We start from the raw sequence: 21,108 nt of genomic DNA, 5'->3' as shown, positions 1-21,108 counted from the left end.
TTGAAAAATTTTAAGGGGCCAATTTAATTTTTTACAAGAGAACGTTTGTGCGGATGTCTTTCAAAATTTTAAGAAATATGTTTCTTAATGTGCAGAAAATTCACCGAGATTTGCCACGAAAAAATTGCACAACCGTTTTCATGTAATAAATTAAATTCCCCGATTAAATGTGGCAATCGCTGATGTGGTTTGGTTCTTTTCTGCTTAACGCGGTCCATATGTCGTTTAAAACTAGGCTTGTAACATCAGAGGTCAGTGTCTTATGAAATCGGAATATTTAATACGTGGATCGGCGCATGATGAACATATCAAAATCTACCTTTAATGTAGCTCTTGCTAAAAAGACACTATACGATAGAAACAATGGCGCTGTTCAGGATAATTCATTCTGTGCGAACAGTTTTATCTACAGAAAAGCTATCGAAAGACAGTGCGAATGAATCAACAGAAAAAGGAAATAATGGATTCGGCTTAATGCAAATAAAACTAGTTTTTCTTGTTTTTGCGCCATCGATCTTCTTCTAATGAATGCAAACGAAAACTGCGCTCTCAGAAGAGACTATGTAGGTCCCTGTGATAAAGTCTTGCACCCGAATCCCCAGTAAGAGATGAGTTTGACTGGTCAAAGGGTTTAATCAGGAACAATTGATTGACTCTCTCATTTATTTCGAAAAAACAGGTCTCTTTGTCATGCTCCACTAGGACTAAAAGTATGAGTATTTCTCCCAGTCACACCAACTAAACTTCCTTTTTCTTTCATATTAGAGAGAAAGTGTCGTTATGTGTGCTGATAACTCTTCTACCTCAAAAATGTATTTCTCTTTGCGGTTCGATTATGCAATGAATACCGAGAGTTTCATAGACGACGAAATCATTCTTCCTTTATGCAGCAAGTTTACCCATGGGAATTTGAGGAGAAAAAAACTATTCCTGAAGCTCTATTATTGTTAGTTTGACAATCATACTTTGATAAATAATTGGAACGTAAATTTTAAACAAATGCATAATGGGCCTGTTGCATGCAAGAGATACAGCCGCGCGAATAGACTTTATAGAGGTTAAATGACACGAAAATTACGATGGTCACATTGAAAAAGTCTGAATTACACTCCTTACTGCGCAATTTGCGTTGATAGGAACGCGCTTTTTCAAATTTCCCGCGTCTGAGGGCAGTTTTCTAACGGAAACAATTAACGGCAACTCGCGGCTATTTCCGGTCAACTAAAACTGACAACATAACCTAAAAATCGGAGCTCGTGATATTGTGAAATGAAATGTAGAAGGATTGTGTTGGATATTTAAAAGTTGATCGATTTGGTTACCGCATAAAGCGTATATGGACCACTATAAGAGATCACGTTGGGTTTGTAAACAAACTGAAGGAAAAAATAACAACAACAACAACGACTCGGCATCTTCCGGAAATCACTGAGCCCACCGTTTGCTCGTTTCCGGTGATTAGAAAACTGCCCCCAGACGCGGGAAATTTGAAAAAGCGCGTTCCTAACAATGCAAATTGCGCAGTAAGGAGTGTATTTCAGACTTTTTTAATATGACCATCGTAATTTTCGTGTCATTTAACCTCCATAAAGTCTGTTCGCGCGGCTGTATCTCTTGCATGCAACAGGCCCATTCGTATGCTTCGCTAAACATCTCATCCTTGATAAATTTAAATGCATAAGTTGTAGAACTTCTCGAAGAAGATAGACTTATTTTGGATGAGTTAGTTCGTGGAGTACTGGAATTGGTCTATAATATAATAATTCAGTGAATAAACGTACCTGTTCAACCCATAGGTTTGTAGTCATAATTTGATTCTTCAGGTTCTGGGAACAGAAATAAAGGGAGAGAAAATATTAGAGTGTTGTCATAGGAGCAGAATAGACTTATCAAATGTCGAACTACAAATAATATTAAATTTTTTGTCACCGGTACCTCATCTTGCTTGGATACCTTTCCATTATGCGGCTCAACATAACGCGTTTAAAAAGTCATTAATCATTAAATAATGGAGAGATATGGTTACAGGCGACTTCATCTCAACATGCATACGCGATATTTTTGGACACGACCGTAGTTTGTCGAATTCTGCTTATTTTTTGAGTTCGTAAAGTTTCAAGCGACGTGAAATTCATTAGTCATTATTGTTTCAAAGCGCTGAGTTGCAACGCTCTAGGAGTGCCTTCATTTCTCTGTGTAGGCAAGAAAACTACTGATAAACACGAATAGTTACGGACCTCGCGCCTTCCAACATGGGATATATATTTGTTTCAGTGTTGCGTGAGTAAATTGAAGTATTTCGTTTGCGATGTTTTGAAATTCCCGTTCTCATGTCGTCTTATCATAGGATAACAAAACCGCAACGCTATAAATGGAAATATTTTGGAAATTTTTTTCACACAGGAAAGAAAAATACGGAATGGTCCAAAAACAGACGTCGATAATTTTTGACTGAATAATAAAGGATTAAAGGAAGTCTGCAACGTTGCAAATTGAGATTCCCGTCCCTGCAGTTCCGCCGTCGATATGTTTCAAGGAAAGCTCCCTTTCCTAGGCTGAATTGAACCGCGTTTAGCAGAAAGGAACTAAATCGCATCAGCTATTGCCAAATTTATCTGGGCAATTTAATTTTTTACTTGAAAACGGTTGTGCAGATTATTGTGCAAATTTCAGTGAATTTAACATAGTACGAGGCAAATTCCTCGAAAAATCCTTAAAATTTTAGATACGTTCTCTTGTAGAAAATTAAATTTCCCAAATTAGCTGATGCGGCTTGGTTCCTTTCTGCTTAAAGCGGTCCAAATATTTAAAATGAAATTTTAAACGGAAAGAGGAAGTTGCACGATTTTTTAAACACGGTAATCGCGCTGGTTCTTATCTGCTAAATGCGATCTAAGGTTAACCGGGCAATTTAAAATTTTACAAAAAAAACTTTCGTGCGGATTCCTCTTCAAAATTTAAGAAATTTTCTTGTTCTTTTCGGAAAATTCACTATAAGCACCACAAAAATCCTCACTGCCGTTTTTATGTACAAAATAAAATTGCCCGGTTAAATTTGGCAATCGGTGATGCGGCTTGGTTCCTTTCAGCTTAACGCGGTCCAATTATTTAAAACGAGTTTAAATTGGGAGAAAACAGTGTTGCCAACTCGTGCAAGTCACCATTGACTCCGGCTCGTGTTTAACCGGAAATATTGCAACGGCGCCTAATTCAATCGAACCCCGAACCTGGCATTAATATCGGCGCCCGGCGCCGCGCTTAAAGGATGAAACGGAAACAGTATCGGTTTCGCCGCGGCCGTTAATGCAGCCAAAATTCAGTTTCGTGGCCCCGCACAAAGGGCTGAATCGATGGGAGAGGTGGCCTAGAATACCTGTATAGCAAGAGTATAGACAGATGTGAAACTTCGAAAATCCATCAGGCCTTCACCAATGCCTCCACGAATAAAGTTAGGGCCCAGGAATGCAGCCAACCTATGAATTTCAAGTATCCAGAGCGATTTATTAATTTAATCGTTTATAAAGCACGTATTTGACTTAGTTTTTGCATAAATTTACTCATGTTTGTGAAAGAACGCTCATTTATGTACTTCCTTAGCTATCTTCGTTAGAATTGGAATCTACAGACTGGCAGTGAAATTTTGTGTGTTAGAAGTTGGTTGGAAGGGTGGCTGCACTTTAAGGCCCTAAGCCCTCCATGAAGCGATCTGTCCATACTCTCGCTATACAGGTACTCTAAGGTGGCCATGATGTAGAACCTTTAAAAGCTTGCATTCGTAGGTGCAGAACTTAGAATTTTTGAATGGGTCTCTTCAATGGAGAATTTGCATGCAAATATTTTATTGCTTCATCTGAAAGTGCTTGAAGAGCTGATTTTACAGTATTTTTTTAAAAAATTTTCTGAAATGGGAAATAGTATAAAAATCGATTTAAAAGTGAGAAAATGCACAGCCTAGTGACTTTATCTGGCGGCATTTCCCATTTCAACACATGTATTTTTGCAGATTAGATTATTTTGTCATATCTTCTTCAATAATTGTTCAATTCATGAACCAAGGGTATCCTCGTGTTCAGTTCACTCAGTAGTCACTACTTAAACACGAAATTCATCAAATTTCAGACACCTGCAAATTCTCTGTTTCTCTACAATGGAGGATTTGCAGGTGCCTAAAATTTGGTGAATTTCATTTATAAGCTAAAACTCATATGAGAAGTGAGCAAGAGGATATACTTGATTTCTAAATTGAAAAATTACTGTACCCCGAAAAAAAAAAAATGTTAAAAAAATTTGCGACAGCTCTTAGATGTTGTCATTAACACTGTGGTGTTAAAGTAACATTCTAGGATGTAAAAGTAACATCCAAGGATGTTACTTTAACACCAGAATGTTCATAGCAACATTTAAGAGTTTTCGCACATCTTTTTAAACATGAGTGGTGTTACTACAGCACCTTTTTTCCGGTATAGGAAATATGACGGTCAATCCTAGTCTGCTAAAATACACGCTCGTTTTTGTGGGAAATGCCGCCAGATGACGTCACAAGGCATTTTCTGCCTGTTAAATATGTTTTCCTACAATTTCCTATCTCGGAAAAAAAATTATAAAAATTACTGCCGACTCAGCTCATTGAGCACTCTCAGATGAAGCTGTGAAATTCTCTCGTAGCCGGCCAACTTGGCTTAGCGGTCAGGGCGTCTGACTCTAGACCAATAGATTCTTGGTTCAAATCCTAGTGATGTCAACAGAAACAGACTCTACTCAGCCTGAATCCCTAAACATTTGAAAGCCTGGAGCATGGATGTGTACTAACCCTAACGCGATGCTCATTCAAGGTTGCAGAATCCTCAAATGGATTAAAAACCTCAAATGGATTAAACCTCAAATAACTTTTAAAAAAAAATATTTTGGGCAAATTCTAGATTCCCTTTATGAATCATTCCTTAAAATCAAAATGTAACGAAATACGCATTAAAATTTCCAATTTTAGTAAAAAATATCGTGTTCGCAACCGGAATAATTCACTCCACTGTGCGCGGCGGCGGCCAGTTGGCATCAACTCCTCAATCGCCAAACCACACCACAATACCAGCCAAAAACCGCTCATTCTGTCAGGATTCTCGTTGTACTTACGCGGTTTTAGGGCCGAAGGGCACAATGTCGGGCGGAAAACCCCGAATATTTTCTGCTTCAATTGAAGCGAATATATTTCAATTCCACCCCGGGTTCCCGATGACCTATTTTCGTCCCTCTTTTAGACTTCAGACGCTTGCCGAAAGCAGCTCATGACCCCCTCCCCCCCCCCGTCACCACCCACCGGTTTTTGGAATGGTGAAAACTCACAGTTCGAGAGATTATTATCGGAGGGGGCACCGGCAAATCGGATGAAACGGTTGCCGGGTGTTGCGACTATTCAAATATGAATGCATCTTTACATCCTTACCCGGCGGACCGATTATTAAAATCGATAGACAAAGCTATAGACAAAGAAGACAAAAGGTAGATGGAGGGATTCTATTGGTGGAAGCAGATGGTTGCAATGGACAAAGGAGGTGATAATAGACTAACTTACATCAACTCACAAGAGACCCTTTAGTTAGTCCATCATTTTCTCCCTTAGTCCATAGGCACCACCCGTTTCAACCAGTAAACTCGCTTTATTTTCAGAATTTCTTCTTTGTCTATAGCTTTGTGTATTAATTTAAATAATCAGCCTGTAGGGATGGTTCATTTTAGTGACCCCGAGGTGATATCTTTCCAATAGAGTAAGAGTGACCCTCGGGCATTAACGCTCAGATTTGCCTGAAGATGACTCATGACCTAAGAGTTGAGCACGAGCAGTAGGTCAGGTAGGCTGGTCACAGAATCGTGTTTTGATGCTTGATTTTTGTAGATGAGCTATAAAGAATAAGATCGGTCCAAATATCAATCTACGTTCAGTATTAACCGAGTTATCGCATTTTGTAAAATTTGGTTTATGGCGCCATCCTCCGCGGTATTGACACCCTTGGTTTCTTCCAGCTTGATTTCATCGGTCAGTGAGACACACATTTGCACCGGTTACTCAACTTGAAACTCGGATGAAAGCAAGGTGGAAGATACCAAGGGTGTCACTACCATAGTGGATGACGTCATTAACCGAGTTTTTCAAAGCGCGATATGTCGGTTGATATTGGACATGAAAAGTTCTTATTTGGATGGATCTTACTATTCGTATCTAATCTACAAAAATCAAAGCATCAAAACACGATTCTGAGACCAGCGCAATAATCAGCTAATTTACTCCAGACTCGTTAAATTAGTCTTTTTTTAAAATCCCGTGTGGAGGATCTTTTTGCACCTCCCTTAATCACCTATACTGCCTTCTGGCAAAAACGCCGTAATTCCATTCAAGATTTTGCATTTTCCGTCCCCACATTCTGTTCTCCTACCAAAAAAACATGATGTCCATTATGCTCCATTTCCCCAGTTTGAGATCTCGGTACTATGCTAGAAGTATCCAATAATACCAGAGGATGAACGCTCGCTGCTTTTCTATGATAAAACATTTTATATGAAAAAAATTGAAAAAATCGAAATGGAAGTTACGGCGTTTTTGCTTTTGACGGTGGTGAAAGCCATAGGGGGCCTCCTGAGGAAAAGAGTTGTTTAAAAAAGACTATGAACACAAACCCCCTACCCCAGTGATAAGATTTTATTAATGCTTCCTTTTCCCGGAACTAATACCAAATTTCGGAACTTTTGAAATTTTCATGCATTTTTCCCGGAACTTTTGAAATTCTCAAAATGTTCCGGATGTTTTGAAATTCTCAAAATGTTCCGGATCTTTTGAAATTCTCCAAATGTTCCGGATCTTTAAAACTTCTCAAAACGTTCCGGATTTTTTAAAATTCTCAAAATTTTCCGAATCTTTTGCATTTTCCGGAACTTCTCGGAACTTTTGAAAAATCTAAAAAGAATCCCGGAACTTTTGACGGTCACGGAGGGGGAGAAATCGGAACAAAAAAGTTCCGAATCCCGGAACTTTTGACGAACACGGAATGGGAGCATTGGATTTGCTGCTGCGAATTGCGCCATTATTCACTTGGCAACACTGGAAAGTTGGGAAGGAGTTGTTGATACGGCACTTGGGTGGGCGTCAAAGCAGGCGGGAATCGAGGAGGATGAATAGCCTGCGGCACGCTTGCAAGACGTTGGCAGGAATAGGGGAGAGCTATGAAATGTGTTATGACGTGTTATCCGAACATATCGACTGGATATTGTTCATCGCAGTTTTCGAATAACGTTCCCGTATCTTTCAGCCGGGAGGTTTATGGTCCACGGATATCTATAAATTTTGAAGAATGTTGCTAAAATCAAGTGAGATGTTTCAGCTCATGACCGAAGAACGAGAAATTTCGTGCTTAGAGAATGTGTATGAGAAATTTCACAAGAACATCCCGAATAATATAAGTAAATAATACATAGAAAAATGGAAAACCAAGGCTAAAAATAAAATAAGCAGAATGCCTAGGACGTTTTGGGGTGGTTTTGATCCCCTTCTCGACCAGGAAACAAAATTATAAAAATATAAGAATCAAAACTCCCTTAGACTCCGCATTTGTGATCACTTCTCTGTTTTGCTATCACGAATTGGAGTTTCAGGGGTTTTTGATTTTTATATACTTTTAAATTGTTATATATTTTTTTCTTGCTCGAAAAGGGGGTTGAAACTCCCCGGAAATGTCCCAGTCATTCTGTTTGTTTGTTTTTTAGCTTTGGCTGCCTTTTTTCTAGTGTTTTCTTTAGGAAATTTTGTATGTAATCGTCCGCGAGAAGTATATCTAACTGCTGAGAAGAGATTTTGTAGGGAAGGGGGGCAAATTTTGAGAATTAGGGACAAATAATGGGTATTTGAGTTTTTAACAGGAGGTACTCCTTAGATTCGGAACTACGAGAAGAACGCCGTATGAACATTCAAAAGTTGCCAAATTTCCTTGGATAAAATGTTCATTTTTGAGGAGAATTATGAATATTTTTGAGGAAAATTATGAATATTTTTGAGGAAAATTATGAATTTTTTTCCTTGAAATTTTCAGACACTTTAGATAAAATTATAATCAAAATTATCTGAGAAATTGGCAGGAAAATATTCAAAAATTTCCTTGAAAATTGGTGATTTGCCGGAGGAAATTTTGGCAACGCCTGAAGGCTCATACGGCGTTTTTCCTACGCACGGCAGATATAGGTACTCTAGTTTGTAATGCACTGGAATATGTCTTCACAATGAGGTGTCGGACAAAATAAGCATGATATCGTTAGGAAAATAAAATTTAAGAAGATGAAAAAAAACGACCGATTCACTCTTTGACCCGTTAATCTACCATTAACGGGGTTCCTCCCTCTCTACGAAAGCCCTTTTGGAAATATTCTAATGGTGGATCCTGGGAAAATGTTTGAAAAGTAATCGAGCGTGGGCTAAGGCGCGAAGGGGTGGGGGGGGCGGCGACGCGGCGCTGAAAACAATATGGACAGGGTTAGCGGGACAACAAAAGCGCTGTAAACATCTCCGCCGAAGCAGAAACCGCACGATTTCGTAACAAACTGCCTTCGTCCGCATCATCCCCCGCCGACCGACGCCCCCGTCCCCCTCATTATTCACTTTTATGCCCCCGATTCTCAAAGACTCTCCCCCCGGAGCTTCGGGAAATTTAATTGGGCTGGATTCATGCTGAGTTTTTCTTGCCGCTTCCGCGGTTGTCACGTGTGGGGTTTTTTTTTTTTAACGAAAGTGAGTCGTGGGTAACGACTATACTGCCGTGCTGAGGAAAAACGCCGTATGAACCTTCAGGCGTTGCCAAATTTCCTGTGATAAAACTCGAATTTCCTGGTATATTTATGAATATTTTTCTCCCAATTTTTCAGCTAATGTAGTTCGCAATTTTATCTAAAGATTCTGAAAATTAAACGGAAAAATACTCATAACTTTCTTAAAAAATTAACATTTTATCGAAGGAAATGTGGCAACTCTTGAATGTTTATACGGCGTTTTTCCTTAGCACATCAGTATACACCGTGTTAATAGTGGTCACTTTAGCAGCTCCTTTTTTTAGGGAGGCCTCTTTCATTTGGACGTATTTCTATCAAACGGAACTAAGCGCCAAGTTTTAATTTCCGTATTTTGACGGATTTGGGTTCTCCATCACATAAACCACTCAGAAGTATGATTTTGTCCCGAAAAAACTCATTTCATCCCGCAGGATCAGCGTATGAAAAATCATAAAACTGGGAATGGGGATGACGAATTAAAGCAAACGAATTGAACCAGAAATTGTAGTTCCTAATTGCAAAATGTAAATAAACCACATTCTGGGTCCCTAATCGTAGTTGTTACATAAACAGCTCCTTTTCTTAGGGAAACCGCATAATTTAGCGTCCATACGCCGCGTATGAACATTCGAGAGTTGCATACTCTCTCCGGATGAAAATTATATTTTTGCGGAAAGTTATGCTTATTTCTACTTGAAATTTTAGCATAGTTTAGATTGAATTGCCGAAAAAATTTTCTGAAAGTTATGAAGAAAAATGTTTACAATTTGCTCAGGAAATCCGTTTTTTATGGAAGTAAATATGGCAACGTCTGAAGGCTTGTACGGCGTTCTTCCTCAGCAAGGTAGTGTTCTGGGAGTTTTTGTTTTCTCGTCTCACCCTCATCGGACCCTTTTAACCCTGTAAAACCCCCATATAAAACTGAGCCGATAACTTCGTATCCGAAAGGACAAAAAAATCTCTTTATCCACGTGTCGGAATAAGGCTACACCCTCCTACTTTCTGCTGCAAGGCCGAAAATTGCCTTATTTTCTTTCTCCGCCTACCAATTTTCACGGATGATCGAATTTTTTGAAAGGACATGAGGCATATTATTATATGGATCGCATTTAGCAAAAAAGAACCTGAGCGATTACAGTGTTGTACAAAAGTTGCCTCTCGATAATTATCTAAAAAATCTCCTAGAATAGTAAATAATTTTGGATTCCCATTAAAAAATCGTTAACCTTATAGGAAAATAATTGTGTGAATTTTAATACTGTGCACATATTCTGTATCTTTTAACATACAAGGCAAAGTTGCACGATTCAAGCACTGCACTGAAAAAAAATTCTCGGCGTTTTTACCAAGGTCCGTTGGTACCTTTACCATCTCACTTTTTTTACCAATTATTGGTAATTTTACCAAGACAGACTGGTAAGCTTACCTAAACACCGGTATTGTTACTGTTTTTTTTTTCAGGTAAGAATACCACTTTTATTAGTAATCAATTCCCGGCAACTTTGCCATTTTATCTCGGTAATTCTACCACAGTCGATAAAAAATATTGGCGTTTTTACCAAGGTTCAGTAAAATTACCGAGAAAGTTCAATAACTTCACCGAGATTTCTCGGTAAAATTACCAATTCCATAAATGGTAATTTTACCGAGAAAAAACTGGGATCAAACAGAACCCCGAATTCTTGGTAATTTTACCCTTTTCTCAGTAAATACACCGAGATTTTTTTTTTCAGTGTAATCGCGCTGGTTCCCTTTTGCTAAACGTGATCCAAATAATGGCTCCTTATTACGAAATGCAGTTCAGTAATAAGCCAATCACCATCACAGGAGAGTGTGTACCATTACAACTCTTTATTAGTTTCTCAGGGATCGACCCTTCAGTCACGCCGGGCTTGGTTGGAGAATACTGAAGTTCAAACAAGTAAAAAAGACGTAAGAGCCAAGGAGCCTCGCGGTTTTTACACTGATCTTTAACCGCGAGTCGTCCAATTCGAGAGCTGATCAAGAGACCGATTTCACGCGATGCTCCCCCTCCCCCCCCCCCCCCGGCGAGGTCCGTGCACAGCAGTTTACGGTCAGACACGCGGCCGGGGGGGGGGGGGCGGAAAGCAGCCGTTTACAAAGTTTCGGAATTTATTGGTATCGAAAACGCACGGCCATAACTTCACGAAATTGTTCGGAGAAAAACTTTCGGGGTCCGGAGGATGAGAGGAGCAGAGCTCCGGCGCCAGATCTCTTGAAAAAATAAGTATTTCTCTCGGGATGTTTGATTATAAATAGCTTTCGACTTTTGTTTAAAATAAAGTTGGATACTCTATTTCAACCCGAACTTTTATTTTGGGTTCCTCGTAGCATTAATAAATCGGCGGCCAAAGCTTTAACTAATAGACACGCTCCATTTTCTCATTGTCCTCCTTGTCTATCGTTTTTTCTATCAAATTCTACAATCAGCCTGCTGGACCATATTTTGTAATGAGAAATCTTTATTTCCGATACATCTAGCAAAGCACCTATCTGGACAAGGCAACTAATTACACTTATTTTGTTCCTTGAATAGGCTACAAATAGCGGTTCCTAGAGTGCTTAACCAATGGGATTCCTCCCTTTTTTCATTGCATTCCTTATCTATCGCTTTGTCTATCAAATGGAATATTTTATTTTAACTCGAAACGTCATTTTAGGCTCCTTGTGGCATTAATATATCGATTGCTGAAAAGCTAAACCAATAGAATCCCTCCGTTTTCTCATTGTCTTCCTTGTTTATAGTTTTGTCCATCAAATTCAACGATCAGCCTGATGTACTATATTTTGTAATGAGAAACCACTATTTCTGCTTCATCTAGAGAAGCACCTATCTTGCCAAGGGAACTAATGGCACTTAATTTGTTCCTTAATTAGGCTAGAAATAGCGGTCCTTAAACGTGGAATAGATATAGATTTGACTAGAACCTGCCTACGGCATTGAAAAAAAAAATTTAGCTCTTTGGTCGGTTTATTTGGAACTTTTGTATCAGTACACAAATTGATGGCTAAAGAGCGAAACCCCGTATTTCCATTGCGGTGCTATAAAATTTCCGCTCCCATTTTATTTTTTCAAAGAGAAACATGCCAACTTTATAGCTTAAAACTTGGACTACATTTTACAATCAGGAACTACAGTTTCTGGCTCATCAGTAAAAACACGTATGTACCTAGGGAAACTAATGGGACTTACGTTGTTTCTAAACTAAGCCTGAAACTGTAGTTCCTCATTGTAACATGTAGTCCATTTATCCAATATTTCGTTAACAAAGAAGAAAATTCAAGGAAGTTTCCAAGAGACTACGTTGACTAGCTTCCTAAAGAAAATAAAGAATAACAGGAAATCTGCAACGTCGCAAACGGAGATGAGTGGTTTCAAACTTTGGCCATTGATGTGAAAATTACTCATCATTTCAAATTCCGACGAATGCACCGCAAACTGCACTCGCTGTCAATACACAAAGACTCCTCTCTCCGTAGGTCACAGTCGGACCAATATAAAACGCCTTCAAATGCGCAAGATACTGTGCAACACACCGAAGTTGATATAGTTGTATTCTTAGGTTGGAACCTGACTCATGTAAACTGCTCTGCCGAGTAAGGCATGTAAACCTTTGAACTGCTGTGTTACAAGTTACCTCGCATATTTTATGTTCGTTAATGTCCGTGACAAAAATATAAGCTTCAATTGATTTAAAAAATAAAAGAGAATTACCATTATTAATGGAACCAAGGAGAGAGGCTCACTTGAAGGAAAACGTGATCTTGAAACTTCATAGTTTTTGAGCGCATTTGTTGTGTTCCGAGCGGTATTTTTATACAGGAAACTCGAAAATTCAGTCAAATTTTAAAAAATTGAGAATCCAAGATGGCGGATGTGACCTGAAATGCAATCCTGCAATCTTCGATCGATTTTTATGAAACTCAGTTTCAGCAGGTATTATTTGATGGCAAACTCGAATTGTTTGTCATATTTCCAAAATTCCAAAATTCAAAAAGATGGATTGGGCCATAATGCTATATTGGTTTTTTAAAGGTATCCATCTTCGCAATCGAGAAATGTATATATTTTTCATTCATTTCAAATATCACTTTACCCTCAGCTAATGTAAACGGTTTGATATTGCTGCGTTGAAAGTGCTTACAAAGAGTTTCAGGGGAAGACTACAGGAGGTTAGTGTTTAGTTCAGGCACGATCATTAGTGTATGTAGGTCCTGCAGTATTAATTTGCGTCACGCTTTCAGGGATTTTCTCTCTCCATATTTTTGTGAACTTTCTCAGTATTTTCAGTACTATACTTGCGTGAGTTTTAATTTTTGATACTTTGAAGCACTGAAATTATTAGATGGTTCAAAGATGAACTGAAATTTAGGAACGCTGCAATTCAGATTGATACGCACTTTTGGACTTACCCATCAACATGGGTTTTAGAACCTGTGAATTCCAAGCTCGACACGCAGTTATTTCTTTTGTAAAATATGAAGGTAGTAAATATATGTATGAGAGAAACAAAGAGAAGATAAATTTCGTAGTCAAAGTAGTCAAGGCAAAATGAAGTGTTATTTTTGACCGTAATTCAAAAAGTGATAGGTGAAATAAGTCTTACTTTCATTTGTCGAAAATTATCGGTTTTGCAGTGTTATGCTTATAAGTGAGAAGTGGTAAGTAGATTGACTGGTGCCTTGCAAGCATCGAGTAGACATCTTTCTCAAAAAAAAGGTTTTAATCTCACTAAACACTGCTCATTTGTTATCAAATAGCAAATCCGTTATGTATCTTTCTCTCTGATGGCACCACTTTTACGACATCGACTGAAAGCATTTGAAACGGCTGAAAATGCAAAAAAATGTCTAAAAGGATTGATGAAGATGGTGACGAGGGGGAGGGACTGAAAAAGCGCTGACAAACGAGGCCTCTGAAAGGGTTGAACAGCTCCCAAGGGAGGGGAAGGGATAGGGGAGGGTGAGGGGAGGTTAAGGGGAGGGATAGGGGTGAAGGAAGGAGAGGAATTGTCGTCGAGACACCTCGCAGCTTAGCTGTGAATATTTCGACATGCGTTTACTCCCTGGCCCTAAGCACCGAGTGCTAATGCTTTAATTAACGTCTTCCATTAGTTAATTAAAATAACGGCCTTCTTTACCGCCAAGGTTGCTTTTTGCTCGAGGCGGAGACAGATTTTTCAGTTGTGTCGAGATTATAGGTAGCGAAACGAAGGTAAAAGGATGGTACTCCACTGGGGAGCTGCAAACCTTGCTGAAGCCATAATTTTATGATGTTTTATAGACTGCGTTATATAGACCAAGCCACATCAGTTTTTGCCAAATTTAATTGGGCACTTTAATTTTTTACTGGAAATCGGTTTAGCGGATTTTTGTGCAAATTTCAGTGAATTTTTTGCATAGTACGAAGCAAATTTCTTAAAATTTTTAAGGTAATCCGCACAAATGTTCTCTTGTAAAAAATTAAATTTTCCAGTTGAATTTGGCAAAAGCTGATGTGGCTTAGTTCCTTTCTACTAAACGCGGTCCATATATTAGAGGCTCTGTTCTGTGCTCGGCTAAAGAATAATATAGTTTCCGCTTTTCCCAAAGTGCTGAAAGGCTACGCTGATATTTTGCGCAACAGACACTGTCCCAGCGCAACAGTAAGGGAGATAATATGACCACGGATTGTGACGCTACACAATCGCATTCTTTCTAAGTTAGCACATGAGATGTTTTGCCACAAAGATGAGGAACTGTACATTTGCTGTTACTTCCTCCCACGCATTGTGGGGCTCACCGAAAAGGTACTTCTTCCTAACTTAGAAACAGCAAATTGCTTACAAAGATCGCTTATTCTCGTCGCTTAAAATGCTTGATCTACGGTTTGAGCATCGAATGGGAAAATAGTTTGAATGCAGTCAACATACCAGGGGCATAAAACGTTGCAGAAACATTCGAACGTTGCCAAATTTTTCGGGTAAAATATGTATTTTGAAGAAAGATTGTGAATATTTTTCCTTGAAACTTTCAAATGATTTAGATTAAATGACGAAACAGATTATTTGAAAGTTTGGAAGAATAATAAACGCAACTTTTTTTTGGAGAGTCGTACTTTATCAGAGGAAAAATGACAACGTCCATAGACCTATAGACCTAGGCGATTGCACAGGCGCAGAATACATAGTCTCATATCAGATTAATATACGAATGTCGTCTCATAGCGGCAAAAAGTAAAGTACCGTGTAAATGGGACGAAAAATTTTAGGTATTGAACAATATTGTGCCTAAAGGCCAATGGGAAAGCCAATGGAGAGCCTTGATTTCGATCCATTGACGTCGATATATCGAAATCAAGGCTCTCCATTGGCTTTCGTCTCTCACTCGCCGCGATTAATCGCCGTGTGTATCAAGCCTTAGGGAACTGAACGTAATTCAACCACTTAACGGAAATTATCTAAACTGCTAGTTCAAAAATGACTTGCAATGATAAAGCGCTCTGCTCATTCAGTTATGTATCGAAAACGGAGACTTACTAAAACCTTCACGTAAACCGGTTGGTACGTGACAATTTTTCTGAAAAATATTTCTATCATAAAGAACCGCGAAGAATATTTTGAAAGGGATACGTCGTGAAAGATAGACTTCCGGGAATATTTCAGGAAGCTAGGAAATCGCGTCTTAAACGGGTTTATTGAGTCGTCTGCTCTTATTGAAATGATAATGTGCTGTAAGACCACCGAGATTACTCTTGGGATGGATAAAATCCTCTTCCCTTCACTGAACCGAAAGACTCATAAGTGATGCAATATCTTCGGGGAATTCTCTTTTTTCGAGAAAAAGCTTCCCCCACATCCTGCGAATTTGAATCGAGTGTAGACATGTGCAGAGTCAGTAATAGTCAATTTGTAAAGGCCAAATGTACGCTGTTTAACAATTTTACTTAGAAGTACTCGATGCCATATTTCTAAATCATCATGAAGCCAGTGTATCCATGCACTGAAAAAAAATTCTCGGCTTTTTTACCACGGTCCGTTGGTACTTTACCATTTCACTTTTTTTTATCAATTTTTGGTAATTTTACCAAAACAGACTGATAAGCTCACCTAAAAATCGGTATTTTTACTGTTTTTTTCAGGTAAGAATACCACTTTTATTGGTAATCAATTCCCGGTAACTTTGCCATTTAATCTCAGTAATTCTACCACAGTCGATAAAAAATATTGGCGTTTTTACCAAGGTCCAGTAAAATTATAGAGAGGGTTCAATAATTACACCAAGATTTCTAGGTAAAATTATCAAATCCATAAATGGTAATTTTACCAAGAAAAAACTGGATCAAATAGAACCCTGAATTCTTGGTAATTTTACCCTTTTCTTAGTAAATACACCGATATTTTTTTCAGTGTGGTTAAATCTGCCGTGCTTAGGAAAAACGTCGTAGGATTATTCGATAGTTTCCGAATTTCCTCCGATGAAATGTTCATTTTTGTGGAGTGTAATGAGTATTTTCTCCTAGAATTTTTAGGGCATTTATATCTGATCGAAAATTGAAATTTCTGAAATACTGGAGGAAAATATTCACAGAATTTCCAAGGCATATTATATTTATTTCCAGAGAAACTATTTTTTTTTTTTTGGTAGGAAGAAAGCCGGCAACGCCGGGTGTCTCATCCGTCGTTCCTCCCAAATCGCAGCAGATTCAAAATGCGAAATATCCGCTTCGGCGGTCCACGGAATCGATTCTAAGGGCAAAGTGCAAACAACTCGAGAAACCGGACCGGGAAAGATATACCGAAGCACTCGACCACCGAACTTCCCAAAAACCGCGTATCTCCAACGGAAACCTCGCTGTAAATCCGTCGTTCTTCGACTTGACCCGGCTGTCGTCTCCAGGGCCCTCCTTGACCGGCTATCACTCCGACTCCGACTCGGACTTTCGGACAAAACCTCGCCCCTCTGACTAAAAGACGTATCTCGACTTTAACGTGAGACCTGTTCTCCATATAACCTCATGGTTTTTAAGGCTCACGATGAGATTGGGATTCGCCCTTGCGCCGGAGGGGCGACGAGAGGAAGCGCGTCGCGACTCCAGATTCGTTTGTTTGCCCTCGCGCTTTGTTGAAGCTGACAGGCGTGCGATTCGATTCATTGTTGCCAGATTGGGCTTTAAATGGGTCATTTAATATTGTGCTTTTTATTTAATATTCTGGAAGTAATATAAAATGATGGAGCTTTTTTCCGCGCAAGTCACGTAATTAAAATGTTTTAAAACAAATTGTTGACTCACTTGCGACGAATTTTGCCGCCCAAGGAAAAATTCGTCGCAAGTGAATCAATAAGGTTTTTTTAAACATTTTAATTTTAAACCTGGGAGAACCAGATGAGTAGATTATCTGGTTGCGTATGTTTTAAGCCAAAATCCCGGACAAGCCAGATTATACCAATTTTGGACTGTCCAAGTCCAAAATTCGAGGAAATTTCAAACGCGCCGGAATAGCGGAAACATGATAGAAGTGATGTACTACGTAGTCAAGTAGCTTTTTCCTCTCATTTTCCACTCATGCTCGTTAGAATGAAACGTGCTTCAATGATGAGGTGTTGCTTGTCAATTACAGATAAGAAGTTGATTCTTTGAATCTAAAGGTTTGTTTTCGACACTTCTATTGTTTTCATATAAGAGGGATGAAAAAACGCTCAACAGAAGTCGTAGAAACCCACGCTTGCTCCTAATTAGATTACATTTTGCAATAAGGAACCACTATTTCTAGCCCATTTCAGAAACAACACACATGCCATTGGTTTCCCTATGCAGATATGTGTTTTTATGGAAGAGCCGGAGAAAGTGGTTCCTTATTGCAAAATGCAGTCCAATTGGTGTCGGGTGACATCATTCGGTTCGGCTCGAAGCAGGGGCGCTCTTTACGGAAAAGTATCGCCTTTTGAACTGCGTATTTATCGGTTTCTGAGCTACTTTTTTACGTTTTGAACGTGCGCATCGAGTCCTGCACATCATTTACGTATGAAAAAATGTATTTAGCAAGTCTAAGTTTGATCGAGGTCTAGTGACCCGTTCAGAAAATCTTCCCGTTTAATTCAATGTAAAGTATCCACGGTTCTCCGCACAATCTGGCAACCTCGACTCGACTGGATCCACGCCAGATCGGTATAAACGCTGAAAATGCTCCAGGTATAAGCGAGGAGATAGGTTGTTTATCTCGAAGTTCAAGAGGGAAGCATCTTGTCGCGGTGGGATTCAACGCCGAGTCAATCTCAGGAAATGCATTGATCGGACTCATAATTTTCCGCACTGCAGGCTTCGAGCTTGGGTTCCTCGCGGTCCTGATCGAAGAGAGTTTTTGTGGTTGCAATTTATTGTTGGAGGAAATAATAAGATGGAGCGATGAATCTCTAGGGTATCCGATGTTAAATAACCCTTTCAATGCTGCCTTGCCAAGGATAAACACCTTATATACCTTCAAATGTTGCTAAATTTCCTTTGATGAAATGCTAATTTCCTGGGAAACTTTTAAATATTTTTCTTCCAATTTTTCAGAGAATATTGTTCTTGATTGGATCTCATTTGCCAGAAAGGAACCAGCGCGATTACAATGTTTTCAAAATCGTGCAACTTCATCCTTTTTTTTCAAAAATACTTAATTTGGGTACAGTATTGAAATTTGCGGTACAAATTTCAATATTCCTTTAATAATATTAATATATTAATTTAATATTGATTAAATGAAAAAAATAATGAAAATAAATGAAAATTAAATATTAATGAATATTAATTTCCTTTAAAATCAACAATTTTCTGGTGGGAAGCAAATGCTATGCTTTTTGCTCTTCTAAGAGATTTTGTGGATAATTATGAAGAAGCAACATTTTTACAACACTGTACTCGCGCTGGTTCCTTTCCGCTAATTGCGATCCAGTTCTTCGTTTCCCTCTCAAAAGAACGTAACTACATTTCAATGTTGCCAAATTTCTCCTCGCGAATTATTTGCGTTTTTACAAAGATACTCTTACGCATTTCTATCCGAAAACCCTAATTTTACCTCTGATATCTCTTTTTTTTTAGTCTCAAGAAAATACATAAAATAAGCACTGCAAGTTACTTATAATAAAGTTAGTCTTTATCCTTAATTTCCAACTTATCAATATTACTTAAGTCATCATGGGTGGCGGTAGCCACCTCCGGACAAAGTCTAAACTCGACAACACTGGAAGGCCTCCAAACGAAAAAGGTGGCAGCCAACCATAGACACACGTAACTCCCTTATTCTGAAAATTGATTCGACTCGAACTCGACTGCAGCCCAAACGACGGCACGGATTCCATCGATCTTGGTGTCTACTGACGCACCTAAATTGGGCCTACAAAAGGGGGAAAGTTTCATCAAGATCCATTGAGTTTTCAAAAAGTTATAAGCACTTAAAGGCCCAAAATGACAAATATTTTTTGTAACATGGGCCGTTCAGTAGCGGGAAACCGACATGATCACCTTTCACAACAGATTTCTTGCTTACGCGGCCACAGATTCTAATGAAACCTACAAAGGAACCCGCTTGAAGATATGAGGATTTCATTTCTACCACATTTAATAGGGTTTCAATGCTCGGATAATTCAGCATCGGTAAATAACTTTCAAAATTTTAGCTACAATATTTTGAATTTTAGAAAAATCCGGTATAGTGGTTCAATGCCATTGGTCGATTCCGTTCAGTTCAGCCAGTCTCGGGAACGAAATTTCCCTAGTTACCAATACCAACTTCCAACTCTAACTACTTGAGAACAGATTTATGATTTAATGTAATATAAGAGTTCAATTCTCTGTAGAAGCTAACTAATATTTTTACACACTTATATTATTACGTCCCACGTCTTCTGCCAGAGTCCGATACACTATTTCATTAGTTTCTCTTAAAATGTTCAAGTGATGTCTTTGTTCAGAAGTGAGGTTATCAGTCGGTGTGTATGTCTGACCCAAGCATCAATAAATGTAATTCAGGTAAATTACGTCGATAATAGGACAACAAAGTTGTGCCAAACTATCAAAAGGAAGCAGGATTTACACCACAGTTTGCATTCCCATGACTAACAGCATCCAAATATTTCCCTACCGTGCACACCAATGGATCGAAGGGAGAGCCCATTACTCTCAGTTTTTAATTACATTATTGTTTTCCTCAAGTCACGAATGCTAGTTTCCATATCTTGATGAGATGTAGTTGTTTTCAGTGGACCCTATCAGTCTCAAGAAAAGATCTAAAAATTACTGTAATATGAGCCTTCCCCCATCACACTTCTTGCGACACGGTCACAATGCTCTGACCAAAATTTATTCGCTTTAAATTTTGCTTTCAACCTACGTGCTCTGGAGTGCTTGTGCTTCTCCTAAGTGTATGTTATTGACATTAAGATCTTGTGTTCTTCATGACTAATCTTGGAAAGCTTTCGCCTCTTACCGTTGCTGGTTTACATCATCGGCATATGCGGGGATGCGAGGTATAATTCAATCACTAAGTCAACTTTATGTCCCTAAATCAGAGATCTTTGACGATGAGTATTAGCTCAAATTTGGTTTTCTTCGAGTCTCTTTGATTTTGCGTCAGAAGTTGTTAGAAACACCATGTGGCCAGTCAATGTGTAACAAAGTCTTTCATGAAAGATATGTACTCGTTCTATTTTCTCAGCTTGATGATTACTATAAAATCAAGAATTTACATTCCTGCATAAATCGCTGGGCCAAGTAATTACGTAGCGCCCATTCCGTCTCTATTTTAACATAAGGGCTTTTTTTTATGCGGATCGCAGTGGAACGCGGTGGATCGCGATGAACATCGGTATTTTTTTATTCTGTTCCTCAGCGTGATCCAAGCGTTCCAGGTGGATCAGGGTGGAACGCTGGATCGCTCTTCCGAGGTGGGGGGAGCTCGCGATCCACTGTGATCCTAATCTAATGCGTTGCCGTCCCCAAAAAATCAAAACAATAACAAATCGAACCAAATTCCAAGTTTGGATTTTTTTATCGCTTGGAACACTTGGATTGGTCCGAATCGCTCAGGATTCCGATCAAGTGCATTCCACCGAGATCCACCCTGATCCGCGATAAAAAAAAAGCCCTTTATGAAAACTTGATGTAAACACATCAAATAGTGAGGTTATGTTATGGACTTACACTGGTGGTGCAGCTACCGACTGTTAGATAATAAACCCTTAAATGCCATCCGGCTAACTTAGCTACGTCCATAGACACCAAGATCGTTGGAATCTGTGCCACCGTTTGCTCTGAATTCC

The 21,108-nt window shown here is 38.9% G+C and overlaps 1 protein-coding gene across 2 annotated transcripts in view; it reads right to left on the bottom strand.

Moving 5' to 3' along the window:
- Positions 1 to 21,108, bottom strand: part of nAChRalpha4 (nicotinic acetylcholine receptor alpha4) — a 389,540-nt gene that overhangs the window by 164,728 nt on the left and 203,704 nt on the right. For both annotated transcript variants that reach the window (XM_019041336.2, XM_019041335.2), the window contains exon 3: positions 1,782 to 1,826. In XM_019041336.2, coding sequence (XP_018896881.2) covers positions 1,782 to 1,826 — 45 coding nt within the window. The remainder of the gene's footprint in view (positions 1 to 1,781; positions 1,827 to 21,108) is intronic.

The sequence above is a fragment of the Bemisia tabaci genome, chromosome 9, assembly GCF_918797505.1.
Source record: "Bemisia tabaci chromosome 9, PGI_BMITA_v3".
Classification (NCBI taxonomy): Eukaryota; Metazoa; Arthropoda; class Insecta; order Hemiptera; family Aleyrodidae; genus Bemisia; species Bemisia tabaci.
This window is presented reverse-complemented; position numbering and strand designations above follow the sequence as displayed.